General features: G+C 45.3%; 1 protein-coding gene across 1 annotated transcript; it reads left to right on the top strand.

Moving 5' to 3' along the window:
- Window positions 1-2184: 2184 nt before the first annotated feature.
- LOC120837618 (52 kDa repressor of the inhibitor of the protein kinase-like) lies at window positions 2185-3276 on the top strand. Its single transcript, XM_040207123.1, has one exon. It carries the CDS (start codon window positions 2185-2187, stop codon window positions 3274-3276), a length of 1092 nt encoding a protein of 363 aa, XP_040063057.1.
- The last annotated feature ends 14899 nt before the right edge of the window (window positions 3277-18175 follow it).

The following is an 18175-nucleotide window of genomic DNA, read 5'->3' as shown; positions in this document are numbered from 1 at the left end:
AGATGAGCAGCAAATAAAAACGTAACACGAGCTTTCCGCGAACTGTATTCATTTCAGAAGCCGGCTTCCCCCTGCAAGTCAAGAAACTTACGTTTCGAAGGCATGCAGTTACTCAGTCTTCTCATCGTCAGCACTGCGATGTTAAACGGAGACGACCGGCACCTAGTTACTTCGCGCACTTTATGTCTTACCTTTGCTATTCCTCGAGCCACAATTCCTTCGTGAACCGCACATCACAGGAGAGTGGTAAACCATTCGCCCGCAAAACCAAAAGCCGCTCTAAAAAAAAAGACCAGCAAATTCAACGCAGCCTTTTGGCTCATTTGAGCACGGTAGCAAGAAATTATGGCGTAGCCACGCATCGTAAAAGGAAATTAAATCACTTGCCACCATATGGCAGGGTCAAGCAGAGTAATCGCAAATAGCTAGGCTAGGTGGCGCTAGCTGCCGCCCAATTCATGTTCTGCAAATTAATTTTTATTTTCTCACGCTACCATTGCGCTTCAGGATCTTCGGGAACCTCTATTGTACACCTATGTGGACACATTACGCATACATTAGCATAAGCTGAACATACATTGACCGCATTCTAGTACATGGCACATACAAACATCAATACAACGGCACATTAACCCGATTAGTGCACCCGGGCTCTGAGTTTCCGTCATTTAAACTGGTCGTTTTGGACGTACGGAATTTCTCGGCGACTGCCTAAGCAATAAAAAATATTCCCAGTATGTCGATTTTTTTCCAGCAATGTCATACCACTGAAAGTATATTTAATGGCTCAGGGGATGAATATCTTAATGAAAAGAAAACGCTCCATTCTGTCGTAATTACTTGAAAGCCAATTAATCGAGCGGCTCCAATGCGGTTCAGCCATGGGTTTGTTTCCCCGCACGGCACTTCGTAGCCAGTATTTCTATTGTTGTGTTTTTCTATTTGTGCTGTTCGCACACGGCTGTAATTGCCGCCTTTAATTAATCTCTGTAGAGTGGATATTCACTCAGCTCGAAGTGATGCTTCACGGGCGAAGGAATCGCTTTTCGATCAACTTGAATGCAGTCGAAGCCGCGAGTTGCGGCAGGTGTTAAGTGTACGGAGCTACACCGTGGCGAGCCCGAAAACTTCTAGCGCTCATCCCAGCGCGCCACTGAAAGGGCAGTTTCTCCAGGAACCGTAGTATATTTAAGCAACAAAATAAAGGATAGCTATCTCTTTTATTTTCCCTACTATTCTTTTTTATTCCTAAAATTTCACACTGTAAATATACGTACCATCCGTCATAATTTCGCACTGTTCTGTCCTTTCCCCAGAGTGGAATCGGTCTTGGGGACTGACAGTCACATCGGCCACTGTACGATGGAGCTTACCGTTCAGACCAGCGTTCCAAAATGACTATCAGCAGGTCAATCGATTGCACCTAATCCCTCAAGGGGTCTTAAACTCTTTAATATAATGTAAAGCGCAATGTCAACCTGCGACACCCCGCGCACTCTGATCACGGCCCGACCAGTAGCATCAATGACCGACAGCTTACGTCATCTCATCTTGTTACACCACTGACACGCGAACACACGGTCACATCGGCGATAATTCCAGTCTTCCGTTCACAACGCACAGCACTGCCATCACGATGATGCTACTATGTTGGTAACACGCAGAAATACAAAACCACATTGATTACCGGTTGGCACTCGGCATCAGAAAACAGAACTGAACTCAGCACGGAAGGCACCCAGGCAGCCGGGAGCAAAACCTGCCTGTCTTGGACGCGGTTCCTGCGATTTCCATAACGTCGAAAACGTCGACACAGTCGACACAGTTCCGCGTAGTTCCACTTCTGTAGTCCGCGTGGGTTGCCCAAACCGAAGACGGCCATCTCACCCAGTGTACGCTGGCACTGCTCCGGAACTTCGCTGTTTCTAGCGGCTTCGTTTGCTCGTTTGATAAAATTAGCGGTAAAAACGTCAATGCGACCGAAATTTTCTACACGTTTGGACTAGAAGACGGAATTACAGGCGGACTTCACTGCCGCTGAGGCTCAATCCACTCAACATTTATAAAACAACGTCCTCCCTTCTTCTCGTGTCCCCTTGGGGGCGCGTCAGTAGAAGGGAAGAAGACGCGCCGTTGCTCCCTTTTTCCTCTGTTTTTTTTTTCTTCTTAGAGCGCACCGAGACAATGGGGGAAGTCATTGCGGTTTTTACGGCCAAGCCCAAGCGTAACGCCGTTTTGAAACTTCCGTTTGACAAACAACCGACCAAGTTATCTTACACACATTGGTTCGAAAGTCACGACGCTGTTTCGCAGTTCAGAGAGAGCGTTGGAAGCATCGCAAAGGCGTTGGAAACGGTTTCCCAGTGGCGAGAACAAAGCTCCGCTGCCAAGGTGAGATCACTGCTTACAACAATCCTGGATGCCGAATTCGTAAGTGCAACCCTAGCTCCCTACGACGTACTCTCAGTCATGCTTCCCCTAAGTCGGCTGCTCCAAAAGCCGGATCTGGAAATGAACAGTGCCTCGGACATTGTGAAAGGCAGAATCGTCGTCGTGAGCGAAACGCGGTACCCGTTGAACGTCGATAAGACTTTCAGAAAACTTTTCGTGCACGCAGAAGACATTGCCGAGAATATGGGAGCCCAAATAAATGTGCCTCGTCTAGTGCAACGACAAATGAACTGGGCGAATTTGTGTCCACAGACAGCCGAGTCATACTTCCACGCACACGTATACATTCCTCTTGTGGAATCTGTCGTGGAAGATCTTAAGCAGCGTTTGCCGGAAAAGTTGCTGGAGGAGTACAGCCTCAACGCACTTTTGCCTCGCCTTGGGAGCGACAAGGGAGCTCGAGCGAAGCTCAGTATCCTGGCAGCGAAATACGGCGTGCTCCTCGGAATGGGAGATGCAGCATTGCAGACCATCGTCAGAACCGAATGTTCACTGTGGGCGGCGAAATGGAGTCGCGATCGAAAGAAGGGGCCTCTTCCATCGACAGCTGTGAAGACACCTCAAGAGTCAGAGCTTGAGCTCTATCCCAACATCAGGAATCTGCTGCGCGTTCTCGCCACACTGGCAGTTAGTGTAGCGACGGCTGAGCAGTCCTCCTCCACCCTTCGTCGGATTAAGACTTGGATTAGATCGCGGTGTGGCGAAATGCGACTCAACGGTCTTGCCATCCTCCACGTCCGTCGAGATGTCAACTTCAACCAACAGAAGGTGATAGACCGCTACGCGCAGGGAGCACGACGAAGGAAGGCGATGTTCGTGCTGTGAAAAACTCTTAATTTGATAGCTCGCGTAAATAATTATGTCTGCATACTGTCCTCCCCAAATGTAGGGAGTTTTCTTCTTCATCTGATTAAATAAATATGAATCTGTTTAATAAATAATGTTAATGTAGTTCCATGCAATTTGCTTAGGCACTGCGCTAAAGACCATTTGAGCTCGCACTTTGTTTTCTATTGGTTTCATGGATCCACAAGACCATAAAGAATCGAACATTTATTTTTGTTTGGCTGTATCCCGTAAAACACCAAGTCATTGCGAGTAAAGTCGCTGAGAAATCCCACCCACTGTTTCTTTACTAGAGCTTAATTACTCCAACAAAATGCTCACTTTTATCAAGAACTGTGCATTTTCTAGAGTGAGTAAATAAAATAACAAAAATGAAATTAGAAGGTATTTTGATCACGTTCGTCAAGGAATTAGGAAGTCTCCGTATTATTCGGCCGTCTTACATTTGTCTTGCTTATAAATCCTTTATTCTAAGGTCTTTTTGTGGTGTTTTATTTTCTAAATTGTTGTATCCTGTTTGATCGAGTCCCTGCACAAACTCTTTCACGCCGCGTGGCTCAATTGCCTGTGTTGCTTAAATGAAGATAGTCACTGTTTAGACGTAGAATATAGAGCCATGCACAGGACGTCTTTTTCTATCTCTATTTTTGTTTTTTACTACTTATAGTGCAAATGTTTGAACCACTGAAGCAGCAAGTGCGGGTTTACGCAAAAGAACAAGAAACTAATACAATTTTGGTGGGAATGTTAGGCTGCCACAAACGTTAAAACACGCTTAATAGCCTTTGTAACGCCCTAAAAATCACTTGCCCGCGCAATTAAGAAACAAAAGACAAAAAAAATCACCACAACCCCCCCCCCCCCCAAACCTTAGCCATAAATCCGCCCATGGTCAAACAGTAAAATGAAATCAAAGGTTTTGATAAAAATTAAAAACCGAATTAAATTACCTTTTGTATTTGGTTTTCAGCTTCTTAAATAAACATATTTCGGTTTTGCCTCTACAATCTTGTCGCCAAACATCTTATATTCGCTGCATTACGTGAGCCACTTACCACCTCGCTTTCGCTGATTTCCTGGAATAGAAAATGAAGAGAATTTATCATGACGCCTGTTTTACGTTTTGTAAGAAAATTAAAGTAACTGGCGTTTTTTTGCCATCATATTCGCGCCACTATTTTCTATCCTACTCTAGAGTACTGTTAAATAAATGTAGTCTAGATGCCAGTGTATTCTGAGGATGTTATTCTCGATGACTACGTTGAGCTGGTAATGATTACATTGAACCTAACTTACAAAACCGCTAGGAAAGGGAACGAAATGTAGCATAAAATGAAGACCACAAGGTAAAGCTATATACTAAGTACAGGACGTCTTTAGCAGAAATGTATTCTAAAGTTTTCTTGGCGTGTACTAAGTTGTAAAAAAAAGTTGTTTTTTTAGTCCTAAACAAATTTGAGATCAACTAGCCAGCACGTATCGTTCGCAGAAATTATTCGCCGTGAATGTATTTTTTTATTTATTTAGGTATTAAAACATATACATACTGCGCCGTTAAGCATTATTAAAGTGATTACATGAGTGAAAACCCAGAAACATATACACATGAACGAGCAACAATACATGCTTCACTGTCTAAGCAACTGCTGTAATATATCGTAAAATCAACAATAATCGGCAACCTAAACAAGCTTTCCCGGAAATACATTCCAGTGTCAGATAGTTGGAACGAAAAACAAAAAAGCTATATTTTAATTAAATTCGTTGACTTTTGTCAAATGATCGTGAATCGATTGCATGATGTATAGACATCTTTCGATACCTGTATACCCATGATACAGTACTGCAAAGGACTTAATTTTCGCGAGGACCGAATATTCGCGAATTTCCCGAATCGATTGATATACGTGAAATATAGTTCGTGCGAAAAGTCCGATAAACTGTAGACACACTGGATCTCTATTGAGATCTCAGCGCGCCGCGAAAATCGAAACCTGGGAATTATTCCAAAATTTCAGCTTTGACCTAAGCCGCAAAATAATAAGGGCGCGAAAAATAAATCGTGTTCAGTATATTGTATATATATATATATGTATTACACTCCCCCATTATATACACACATATATATATATATATAATGGGATGAGTGAAGATTGACAAGTGCAGCCCTAGTAATATTGTGAACGAAGAAGGGAGAAGGTGATTATTGAATTTATTGCATTACAGTTAGGGAAAGGGAAATAGAGCTGGCGAAAAATTGGGCCAGGAGCGGGGATTAAACCCGCAACCTTCGCCTGTCCGGCGCGACGCCTTAACCGATGAAATCATCCCGGCCACTGGTTTCGGCGGACTCAATTTCTGACCAGCTCTCTGTGTACTGCTTAGTTTCGAATTCGCTTAACTTGGTAGATAACTTGGAAGTGCGTAAATACGGCCATACATCGCCAGATACGCGTGCAAATATAGCCCCTGATATTGATATATAAGCCCGTTTCTGTCGTGCCAGCAATAAGTACACGCCAAGACAGTAGTTGATTGATCTATACAATAATACGTTAACAGCTAGAAAGGCCTTTTCTTTGTTGTCTTTTATTAACTTGAGTGGTCTAGAACAATTAAATTCAATACCGAATTGCGCAGGTAATATCTTAGATCTCGTTCTTTCAAATGTCCACATTCTAAGCTTATGTCTGGCTTCCGATCCTTTGGTACAAGTTGATAAGTTTCATCCACCTTTAATAGTCCAGTTATCTCTTCCGTGGAAGTCGCGGATATCGTCAAAGCCATTAGCTTACAGTTTTTTAAAAGGAGATTACCTTGGCTTGTATAAATATATTGAAACTTTCGACTGGTCTAACGTTCTCGCCATGTCTGATGTCGATCGTGCTACCGAGACTCTAACGACAATTGTAAAAGATGCCATCGACACTTTTGTACCGAAGCGTTCAACAAGGCCATCCAAATATCCTGAATGGTTTTCCAGGGATTTAAAATGTTATTTGGTCAAGAAAGAACATTTCCACCGTCTTTATAAAAAATGCGGCTCTTCACTTATGTACACCAAATTCAGTTTATTCCGGGCCTTGGCGAAGAAACTGTTCAAGCGCGATAAACGCATGCATCTTGACAGCGTAGAAAATAGCTTGTTTCGCCGCCCGAAGACTTTCTGGAAGTTCACGAAGCAACATACACGTGACGTTAGTCCTATCATCTGCTTACGTGCCTGTTCAGATAACGCCCCGGGTTATGTTTCATCACCTCATGAAGTTGCAGATGTTTTCGCTGAATATTTTGCCAAATGTTTCTCTGACAATCAGCAATCCGTTCTACCGGAGGATAAGGAGCTGATTTGTCACGATTTTTTGAGTTCTATAAGAGTGGACTCTCTTGATATTGCCGAGGCGATAAGAAAGTTAAAACCGAAGTTTTCTTCTGGTGTAGATGGTGTACCAGGTTTTGTTATCAAAGGTTGCGGTCAGTTGTTCATTCCTATTTTGAAGCACATTTTTAATATGTCACTCAGTTCAGGCGTTTTCCCTTCGCTCTGGAAAAAAGCAGTTGTTGTTCCTATCTAAAAAGGCGGTGACGCATCTGTAGTTGCGAACTACCGTCCAGTTTCTCTGCTTTGTGCTTTTTCCAAGGTTTTTGAGATTGTTGTGCATACCAGGATGACTTTTTATTTCCGTCAAAAAATAACGCCCTTGCAGCACGGTTTTTTAAAGGGTAGGTCTGTGGAAACAAATTTGTGTACCTTTTTAGATTACTGTGTGCCGTTTGTTTTAAACAGAGAACAAGTAGATGCAATATACTTTGATTTGTCAAAAGCCTTCGATAAAGTGAGTCACGTGTTGCTTTTGTCCAAGTTGCATCTGTATGGTGTCTGTACAGAATTGTGTAACTGGTTTAAGAGTTATTTGTCTTTTCGATCAAATAGTGTTCGGGTCGCTGACAGTTATTCCAAAGAGTTTTTTTCAATATCAGGCGTGCCCCAGGGTTCAATTTTGGGTCCTCTACTGTTTTCAATTTTTATAAATGATATAGCGTCATGTGTAAAGAACGTTGAACTGCTTTTGTTTGCTGACGATATCAAGTTGTTTAACATAATAATGACGATCACTGTCATTTACTGTTTAACATAATAATGACGATATCAAGTTGTTTAACACAATCTAAATGACGATCACTGTCATTTAGATTGTGATCTGATACAACATGATGTGTCTAATATAGCACAGTGGTGTAAACAAAATCAGTTATTTCTTAATCCTTTAAAAACAAAAGTGATATCTTTGTGCAGACGCCGCGCGATCATAAGTAACACTTATCATCTTGAGGGAAATCCGATTGAACGAGTGTCAATTGTAAGGGATCTTGGTGTGTTAATTGACTGCGGATTAACTTTTAAAAATCATGTCTCTTTTGTTGTCAGCTCTGCAATGAAAGTTCTAGGTGTTATATCGCGTTTGACCAAGCATTTTAAAAAGCCCCATTGTTCAATACATCTTTTTCAATCCTTAGTGGTTTCAAGGCTTGAGTTTGCTTCTGTGATTTGGAATTCAATTTCTGTAACACAGGCTTTGATCATAGAACGTGTGCAAAAAAGATTTGTTCGAATTGTTTATGATAGATGGATTGGACGACGCGTGTATTATGACTATGAATGCTTACTGAATAGATTTTCGCTGAAGCTTTTATCACACAGAAGAACAGTCCTTGACTTGGTATTCCTGCATAAGATCATTAATGGTGCCATTGATTCTTCATGGCTTATTAGTAAAATCCATTTCCATGTTCCTTTCCGTGCGACGAGACAGCTCACCTGTTTTGATATTTGCTCACCATGCCGTGTGTCACCTCTTTCTCGTTTACAGACATTGTATAACAGCATTGTGCCACCTCAAGTTGACATCACCACACCCCTGCCTACATTTCGCTGTCAGTTGGACGAACTTTTCGTCACTTCATAGCGCGTCAGTGTATATGCATATCTATTTCTTTTTAATGAGTAGGATTTTTGTTTAAGAGTTTTATTGTACGAGTTGGTGTACCTAAGAGAAGGCCGCTCGGCCGTTTTAGGGCACCCGAAAAATAAAGATTATTATTATTATTAGATTATTATTATTATTATCTATATTGCATGAGTCTCATGTAATTGGTTAACTATTGTTAACATCCGTAAAGTCAACTTATTCCAGGTATTTGGACCAATAATCCATCGCGCATTTTGAAGATTGTAAGACAAATTAAATTTGGTTGTATGTTTGACGTGTGACAATATGACGAAGTGCGTAAAATCGGAAAGCGAGTTAATCAAATAATGGATTTTAGATGGCAGCTCTTAAGCGCCCGTTTCCGAGTTAAGCGGTGTCGGCGTCGCCATCGCTGTAACCGCCCCGCTAAATTTAGCGAGAAATTGAATTGGTACGAATGTCACGTGGCGTCAATTTTCCCGCTAAATCTAGCAGTGAAACTAATTTTGTTCATTTTTCCCTGCTAAATTGAGCGGGGAAACACGCACCGTTAACTTACTGAAGATGCGGACGCTACTTCGTCGTCCCGGATCCTTTTCCTTTCGAAGGGCTGCGAAGCCGTTGCGCCCGGAGTACTATACGCAGCATCTTTCAAAAACAGTTCGCGCAGCATCGCAATATTCCGTTTGTGAGCACTGCGATTCCTCGTGTGTTGAAAGTTGGAAGATGTGCTGTCCGTGGTGTCTTTTATGTGTAACTATTTAGTAAAAAAAAATTAACCTTAACAACGCGACCCTAACAGTGTACACATAATTTTAAATTTATTGGTAAAAATATATAAACATATTTATTTAACTTTTTATTTGTGGACATCGTGCGCACAAAAAAAATAATCCCGCTTATTTTTTCATTTTAAATTATAATGCGGGTTATAGAGCGTAAAACATAGTATCTTCAAACTCGCATTGTTTTGGGTCATTTTCGAGCTGAACAGATTCTTTGGAAGTTCAAAAGCTGGACTTCATAAAGCTGTATGTTCACTCGGTATTGACAGCAGGGTAGACGCTATGCATGTTTTAGGCCGATCGTGTTTTCGGTTAGGGTCAGGTGACTACAGTCTAGAGCCTGGTGATAAAGCACAACACGGCACCTGCCAGGAGCGCAAGGTCACACATAGCGTTCACTGCACTATCAACCTTGGGTACAAGTGACAAATCCGCTCGTTGTGTTCGTTGATGCCCCATAAGATAAGAATTTTTTGTGTGTTCACTCCAACGAGGTAGAGGGGCTTAGAGCGATAAACCGGGGTTCCGGTCTGCACTCGAAAGTGACCCCCATAAGGAGGCTGCCATTGTACGCAAATTTGACCACACGTCACATGACCAAACCAAATACGTGACGTCACAGGAAAGATGGCAGCGCCCATGCAGCGGCTGGCCCCAGCTGGGCCGGAGCTTGTCGGATGCTTTGTTGGTTGTCGTTCGTCTCGGCGAGTTGATTTCAGACGCGGAAGCCGTCATATGAGGCCGGTCGAAAGCGAGTTCAGAGTTCAGCGTGGTGTTTGACGTAGGTATAACGTGAAAATACGGAGAAACGGTGTGCATTTCGCTGGTGACCGACCGGGATATTGCCACGGAAGAGACAATCTGACCTACGTTGCTCGGACCTCGGATTGATTCGGATACCGCTAGGATAAAATTTAAGGCGACGTTTCTGTGCTCTCGTTGACCATCGGAATCTTCGAGGTTTGCAGTGAAGCGTGTGCAATATATTTGGATACACAGTTTAGCAACGGAAATTGCGTGAGTCGTGCTTGGCGGTGTGCAATCGTGGTGCAGCTTCGATCAAATGACCGAGGGCTCACTTCGGTTGTGCGGCGCACCGGAAGGCTGCCTTGAAGCTGGTAGTTCCCGTGCTGTGCTGAATGATGCTGTGCTGCTTACAAATTGTTCCGGCGTAGAAGTGCACTTTCACGGAGCACAGGTGTGCGGCGCACCGAAGAGCTGCCTTCAAGCTGGTAGTTCCTGTGCCATGCTTTAGGTGATGCTGTGCTGCTTCCCAAATTGTTCCGGCGTAGACGTGCACTTTCACGGAGCACAGGTGTTGCAGTTGGCATTGATCCCGCTGGTCTGTCGCACGTTTCGTCAACACAAACGTTTCATCCACACTCGTTACGCGAATTGCAAGCTGTCCGGACATTTCACCGAGCGTGTTACGTACCCAGCTCACGCCGCTTTGTGGCAACAGTCTGCAGTGGCTCATTACCAGAAAAGTGGTCCCACATCCATTTCAGTTCAGTTCGTCCACAGCAGTCGCCAAACCCCGAAGGAGAGGATTTATTCGGACAGAATGCCACTAAAGCGCAATGCAGCTTCATCAGTGGTCAGGATAGGTTCTCTTCTGCTAGTTTTGTTATACTGTCACGGAGCCTTGTTCCAGTCCTATCTTCTATCAATATTCACTATTCTGGTACACTGCAGGTCATGCTCAGCTGTAATCGTGTGTTCAGGTGGAAGTGCTGGGCACTTTACCCGTAGCCCTTCACTCTGTGTGAACCCGGCGGCTCTTCAGCCGAGTTACCCGATAATGGGACACGGCTGGCGGACTATTCTACGTCTTATACCCCTGTCGAGCCGTAGGCAAAGTCCTGACCCGAGCCTGGCAGAACAACCGCAAGACGACCGAGTACCACAAGGAGTAACCTCGGAAATACACCACGAAGCACCTGGAATCCGAGCCAGTTGCTGCTACCAGGAAAAACCACCGGAACTCGGTCTCCTGTCAGAAAATCCGAAGCTGACTAAGCCAACAATGACAAACCTGTAGCAGCAAACCGTGTCCCCTCCCACCATTGTTTTCATGCCCGTCGCAAATCACACTCCGACGCTTTTTCACGCAAGCTGTATGAAGACGTCAAGGACTGGATTGAACAATATGACAGTGTCGCCAGCCACATTGGGTGGACAGACAACCAGCTCCTGCAGAACCTACTTCTCGTGGAAGCAACTGCCGGCGCTGGTCTGAGAACCATGGATCCTCCTTAACGTCATGGGAAGTTTGCAAGATCAAGCTGAAGCGCGCATCTGTCAGCCAACATCAACGAAAGAGAGCCGCATTCTTGATTCTGTCCAGGACACTGCCCCAATGAGAGCGCCACCGCACTCGTGGAGGATGTTTTGCGCTTGATCGAGCGCCCACGCCCACGCCGACCTTGATGCTACAGAAGACAAGAACCTAAGAATCCCATGCGCCTCACGTGAGGGACAACAGCTTCGGCAGCCTTGTCCGCAACCCCCCAACAACAGTCGAAGTGTTCATATCACTGAGGCTTCCAACATAGAATGTGCACTGCATGCCCGAGCCTGCCACTATGAACAACTTCCCGGCGTCTCGACACTCGAGTTGTCCAGCTACTACTTCGACGCCAGCCTCCCAGGCATCCACGACATCACCCACGACGTTGTCTGGGAGGAGATCAGGAAGCTACTTCCTGCCATCAGTTGCCCGGCTTTTATTTTGATTGCCCAGATTGTTTCGGAACAAGTTTGACAGGTATTTCAACCGAGACTTCTGCGAGCGAAGCGGCATCTGACAAACCAAGGGCAACTTACACCACAATGGCACGACGATCGCCACCGGCTGCCCCTTAGTATTCAATGCCAATTCAATGAGACACTCTAACGCCGAAGCATTCCCGACATCGTGTGTAGGACTGTGCTCAACAAAGTACACTGAGGAAAACGTAGGTGATGCGAATGTGCGACCGAAAACCACTTTGCTACCACTGCATGAAGCCGACCATGTCTACCAAAGCAGCCCGTACCAATGAATTGGTCGGCGAGGGTTCGTGCCAAACGACCCTGAATTACGTCTCGAGGAGCGACCACGGGAGATTAAGGATTACCTTCGGCGACCTTTGTCCCTGATGCCGAAGGTGCTGAATCGAAGATTCTGAATCCCTGATTACCCCAAAGCTCCTCATGTCCATCACCTCAACAAGAGGTAAGCACGACAAAGCAGGTGAGCGGCGATGCAGTGACAGTGGATTTGGTGTCGGTTGTCGTCCAAGGACAATACCTAAAAATTTGCTGACACCAATTTTCTGTGTCCACTCCACGAAGCACACAATTTCGAACTTTGAGGGAGAATGCCCCTGAGTGACTTGAAGGAATAGAATGGTTGGTTGCTCACAAAAGTGAACTGCAAGCATCACCAGACTTGGATAGCAAACAAAAATTGTTGCCAGCTTTAGTGTCAACGGTACAGCAAAAGGCACAGCCACGTAAGCAATACATGCCCGAGCTTGCTACATTAATGCCGAAAACTACCAGGAAAATTTTCGGATTAGAAGCCAGCCCTGCAGCTTCAGTGCACACGACGTGTGATTACAAGACAGCATCAGTCGGTCAAAGTTGCCACTCGACCAAACTGAACACCGACGTGCCAGGAGCGTCATCCGACAACAAGGTCCACAGGTACTACGACTGGACGCCTGACACGAGACTGTCGCAGAAAGAACTCGTTATGAAACCATTTACTAAGAATCAATAATTATGTAATCAAGTGGAAATAAACATATTTGATACACTAACCAGATAAACATATTTCCGCTTGCCTTCATGCATTGAGAGTCTACACACCAAGAATTGTGTCCATTGCACGCTCTGGACCTTACGAGGACACTCGCTTCTCTGACCCTTCTCTGACCTACAGACTGGCAGACTTCTTGCAAGGGGCTGCACTCGTTCAACCTTTCCTGAACATGTGGTGCATCCGAAAACCAACTCCAGTGATGTGAAAATGTTATTTATTAATTTATTCCTTCCAGGGGCCTTCGTAGGCATTGCAGAGAGGATACTTAAAACTACACACATGATAATAGCATTAAAGCACACTGCTGTAACTTGTTAATTGGAGAAACAAACACACCTCTGAGCATATAGTTTAATAGTATGTGTTGATGCATTGTTATATAGCATGACACTTCCTATATATATGACACAATAGACCCTTTGCGGAACCTTATCAAGCAACACAACCGTCACCATTTTTTTCGGCGCAAAGCACACGAATGGGCCCCAGTTCACGTCGAACGCCAATGCAGCATTCGAGTCCAATAGGTGCTGAGCCGAATTCACATGGATGGCGGACATAACATTCTTGTCGAACAAATACCCAAAGTATGAAAGCCTGGGGTAATTACAGTAGTAGCTACTGTAATTTGCTTCATCAGAATTTGGCAGACGGCAAAGGCTACGGTCTCGGTGAGTCAATACACACATTGGAGAGAGGCACATGACAGCATATTACCAGAGTGCTCGTCTGCACAGATTTGTCACACACCTTCGCTCCGTCTCTGATTGGCTCGAGGGGGCTGTGGCGGTTGGCCTTTTCCAAGTTACGGTGATGCGAAGTATAGACAGCCCACACTTTTAAAAAGAGTCTATTGAAGAGACCGAAAGGAATGGTAGTCAACATTTTTCAACAAGACTGCTCTCCAGGCAAGGGATGAACACAAATATGAATCATCTTATCCAGGTAATTAGAACAATTAAATAATTGACCGACTAATACAATGCACTCTTGATGGAAAAGAGTATAGCTGCAATAAATCCTACAAAACAGAAAAAATGCGCAGTTAATCTATGCATGCAACAAAACAGTTGTTCTTCTAGCAAGTCGAATAGCTTTGAAGCAGGTGCCTGCAACGATTTATTCTTCCCCATACTCAATAAAACGCCAACCTCGTAGCTGAAAATAAGGGTGCACTTCGCACTCACACACACAAAAAAAAGGAAGAAAAGCGATCGAATGTAGAATCGTGGATTAGCACAAAAGGTTAAAATCGCAGGAGCTTCCTCGCTAAAAGTTGCTAAGGTTGTTCGGTGACGGAGGGCTGAAACAACTTCCCTTAGGCCCTAACGCGACGTATACATTTCGCGTAGATTCTCAGATATTTCAACGTTCAAACAAAGCTAACAGAATGCGAAAATTTCATGTTAAAAGCACTCAAAGTTCTATCGATCCTCGGACACATCCCGGAATCCAAGCACCGGTACGGCGATGCACAGCTGATGCTGTCTCACAGGCGTTAATATCCAGATGATCCAGAGCGATCTTGCGCAAAAACGGTGTAAAGTCTCATTCCTTCATATTTTCACATTATACCTGCGTCAGCGAGCACGAAGAAGCCCGAAGTCGTCGGAAAGCAGCTGCACATCACGGCTACCGCGCGCCGAACAAACCCGCATTCGCCAGCTCTGGGCGCTGCCATCTTACCTGTGACGTCACGGCTCTTGGAAGGTCACGTGACGAGTGGTCACATTTGCGTAAAATATGGCGGCAACCGGGGGGGGTGCCACTTCCGAACTTCCGGTTTATCACTCTAAGCCCCTCTACCTCGTTGGTTCACTCCCGTTTCGGCCTTTCCTTCTCTCCTTTTCTCTCTCTCCCTAAGCTGAAAGCGTGGTAGAGGGTATATGGTCACGTGCTTTGACGAATGACGCATTAGCCGTTTGCAATCACGGAATGCGTTTTGCCGGATCTAGCTTGGCGTGTGTTCGCCCTGCGTGGCTGCTGCGGATTTCTGCTTCTGCAAGCGATTTCTTCAAAAAAGCCCTAGCATTTTTTATCATGCGTTTAGTAGTCGGTTCTACAAATGACAGCCTGTACTACATCATGTTGAATCTTCACGGTCACCTTCTCGTTTTCGTGTTTGAGTGGTGGGTCTGCAGTGACCGTGTCGACATGTATCTTGAATTACACCTTTCAAGTCCCGTCTCGTCAACGTAAGTGAGCGGCAACCTACTTCCCGACAATTGATCGTTTTCCTAAGGTACTCTTTCAGATTACCTCTAGAGTTAGGCCATGTCTATCTCCTGGCAGCCGGGAGAATAATTTCTCCGAAATTCTAAAGTCATGTCACAACTGCAGGTAGAATATTGATTTTCTTATTCTCCCTGCGTTTCGTGATAACACGTTTCACGGCCACCTTCTCGTGGATACACGTTTCATGGACGCAGGCTTCGTCGACATTAACGTTTCATCGACATTCGTTAAGGCAATGTCGATAATCCTTCTTTCTCTGGGAATTAAGTTGAGCGAAATCAGGAGTGGCGTAAAGCGCAGCTCATGTAAAAATTTATAAAAGTTGGTACATGCTCAATATCCAATTGGCGTTTTTCTTATACAGATGAGAAGTCACTTTTGATAGTTATTCGTAGAAAACAACAATATAGCGGATGTTTTTTTTTATAGGTGACATTCACTTGACGTCACTCGCTAGGTTCGCTGGCAACGGCCACCACGGTTGTTATCTTTGGTGTCTCTTTCTATCGCACGTAGGTGTCGGGTGTCGTCCGGCCGGACCTTTCAGCGTGGTTTAGCAGCATTTTACAACTTTCAAGGGTCTTTTCGACCAAAACTAGGGATTATTCTTATACTTTGGTGCTTTTGAAGCGCCGTAGGGAATATTTTTTTAGCGTTTTAGTTCGTTTTTGTTGCTATCGGACTTGTCCACCGCGGCCGTGTTGCTCCCTCGGATCCATGCAGCGCTCCGTGCCGCGCGCCATACCGACGGTGGTAGCTCTTGCAAGAACTGATCTTTCTACTTTGGTGCTTTTGTAGCACGGTGTGATTACTCTTTGTTTTGTTTCGCTAGTTTCTGTATTGTTTTTCTTTAGCGGATTTTCTGCACTACAGCCGTGTAGCCGTGTTGCTCCATCGCCTCCATGTCATACGTCGTGCCTTCGGTGTTCGTCCCTGTGCAGAAACATACCGCGCGGCTCACCGAGTGCGCAGCTTATGAAAAATGCGTAGCATTTTTAATTAGCCCGAGCGATTTAAAAACCGCATGTACGCGATTTGGCAAGCGGCGAGACGAGCGACGGCAACCCGCTTCGCGACCGCTCGGTCACTCACGCGACGAGGTAAACCGCATGAATGCGACGGGAGCAAGCGACCAAGGCAATGGACGATAAGTTTTCTTGAAATCCAAAAACCTAGCTACGCGACAAGTGACAGCGAAGGGTGAACCGCATGTAAGCGATTTAGCGAACGACGGCGACAGCGACGGGAGTCGGCGACGAGCGACGGAGACTTCTCACGGTCGCTTGTCTCGTCGCTCGGTTTTTGGATTTGTAGAAAACGTCGCTTATCGCCTCGGTCGCTTGCTCCCGTCGCTTTTATGCGGTTTGCTTCGTCGCGCGAGTGACCGAGCGACAGCGAAGCGGGTCGTCGTCGCTGTCGCCGTCGCTTGTCCCGTCGCTCGCTAAATTGCTTACATGCGGTTTAGCCTTTACACACGGTACTCGGCGGCAACAAGGAAAACGGCCCGCCCTCGAGATCAACTTTTCTTCTCTCTTCTGTTCAACGAAGCTTTTGCAACGATATGAAATTAGCACACACTAGCAACGGACGACCGCGTACCCAAGCCAGTCAAACCGCGACCTCAAAGATGGCGGATCGACGGTGGCGCTCCCTGGCAAAATAGAACCTGCAGGCTCAGTGAATACCACCTATGTCTGTTTTAAAAGAAGTCGTGAAAGCTGCAATTATGCCCTTTGTGCGAGTAAATTATACGCCCAGGGGGACATTATGTGGTTTGCTAATCTATGCAATAAGTCGGCTAATTAATTAAAATTCACTAATCAACTTTTAATTAGTGAAAACAGACATATAGTTTCAATTAGAAACTTGCTGAGTGTCGTCCAAAACCCCTAAATCAGTAATGTTTAGAAAGACGTTGAGCGTGTGTGATGCGCAGCAGTGCGCTGAAGTTACCACTCGTGGAGCAGGCACAAGGCTGGGGCTAGATAAGAGACGGAAAAATTGCGCGCCTTACCGAAACCCCTAGCCTTGTACCTCCTCCACGAGTGGCAACATTAGTGCACTACTACCCTTCTCACGCGCTGAAAGTCTTTCTGAAAATGACTGATTTAGGGAAGCATAGCATTGTGGTAGGGTTCCACTTTCCATTTGATACGCAAGTGGACGCGGGTTCGATCTGCGGTGTGGGCCTACTTTTTTGTTTCTTGAACATTTTGTTTTGTCGAGGCATTTGGAGATATTTACGGCATTTCTTTTTTACCATCAACACTGAAAACAGAGAAAAAAACAAATGTTGTCGACGAAACTTCGCAGAAATGTGCATGCTAGGGTATTGTGCTGCAAATTAACTTGTGAATGGATTGACAATGCAGGTGGCCTGACATCGCAAAGAGTGCTGCCTTGCAGGAGTAGTTCTTTGAGGTAGCCGGGTTCCCTTGTGTTGTCGGTTCTGTTGATGGCACCCGCATTCGAATCCAATAACTTTGCGTGCACGAGGAGGTGTACGTGAACCGCCACTTGTACCATTCCATCAACGTACAGGTGGTAGTTGACGCATCCTGCCGCATACGCAACGTGGTTGCGAGATGGCCAGGAAGCACGCACGACTCCCGGATTTTCACCGAGAGCACACTACCAATCAAGCTGGCCGATGGCGTCTACGATGGCCTATTGCTCGGTGACAGCAACTGCACCTTTCAGCCGTGGCTAATGACGCCCCTCCTGTCGCCATCATCGGCAGCAGACGTCAGGTACAACACGGCACACACCACGACAAGGAGTATTGTTGAAAGGTAAGACAAGGTCACGCATCGTGGTGGGTTACTGGGCTGCTATATTGGAATGCCACTAGACAACGTAACGTTTTGTTGTCACAGCACAGAAGACACTGTTAATTGTAAGGCTCCTACGTACAGTTTTGTGTTCTCTAGACCAAGCAGAAAACTGTGGTTCCACGGAAGCTAAAGAGAGAAAAAAGAAAATAATATCCCAAGAATATATATTTATTTATTGTACTTTTCCAGTGCCGCTATACAGCCCGGGGGCCTGCGTAAGGGTGCACCGTAGACACGTATATGCAG

Source organism: Ixodes scapularis, unplaced genomic scaffold (assembly GCF_016920785.2).
Source record: "Ixodes scapularis isolate PalLabHiFi unplaced genomic scaffold, ASM1692078v2 PGA_scaffold1__304_contigs__length_218370807, whole genome shotgun sequence".
In the NCBI taxonomy this organism is placed as follows: domain Eukaryota; kingdom Metazoa; phylum Arthropoda; class Arachnida; order Ixodida; family Ixodidae; genus Ixodes; species Ixodes scapularis.
Note: the sequence above shows the minus strand (reverse complement) of the source record. Positions and strands in the feature narration are given on the sequence as shown.

Excerpts from the sequence above, each read along its gene's own strand:
- LOC120837618 (XM_040207123.1), top strand. The coding sequence starts at position 2,185 with ATGGGGGAAGTCATTGCGGTTTTTACGGCCAAGCCCAAGCGTAACGCC.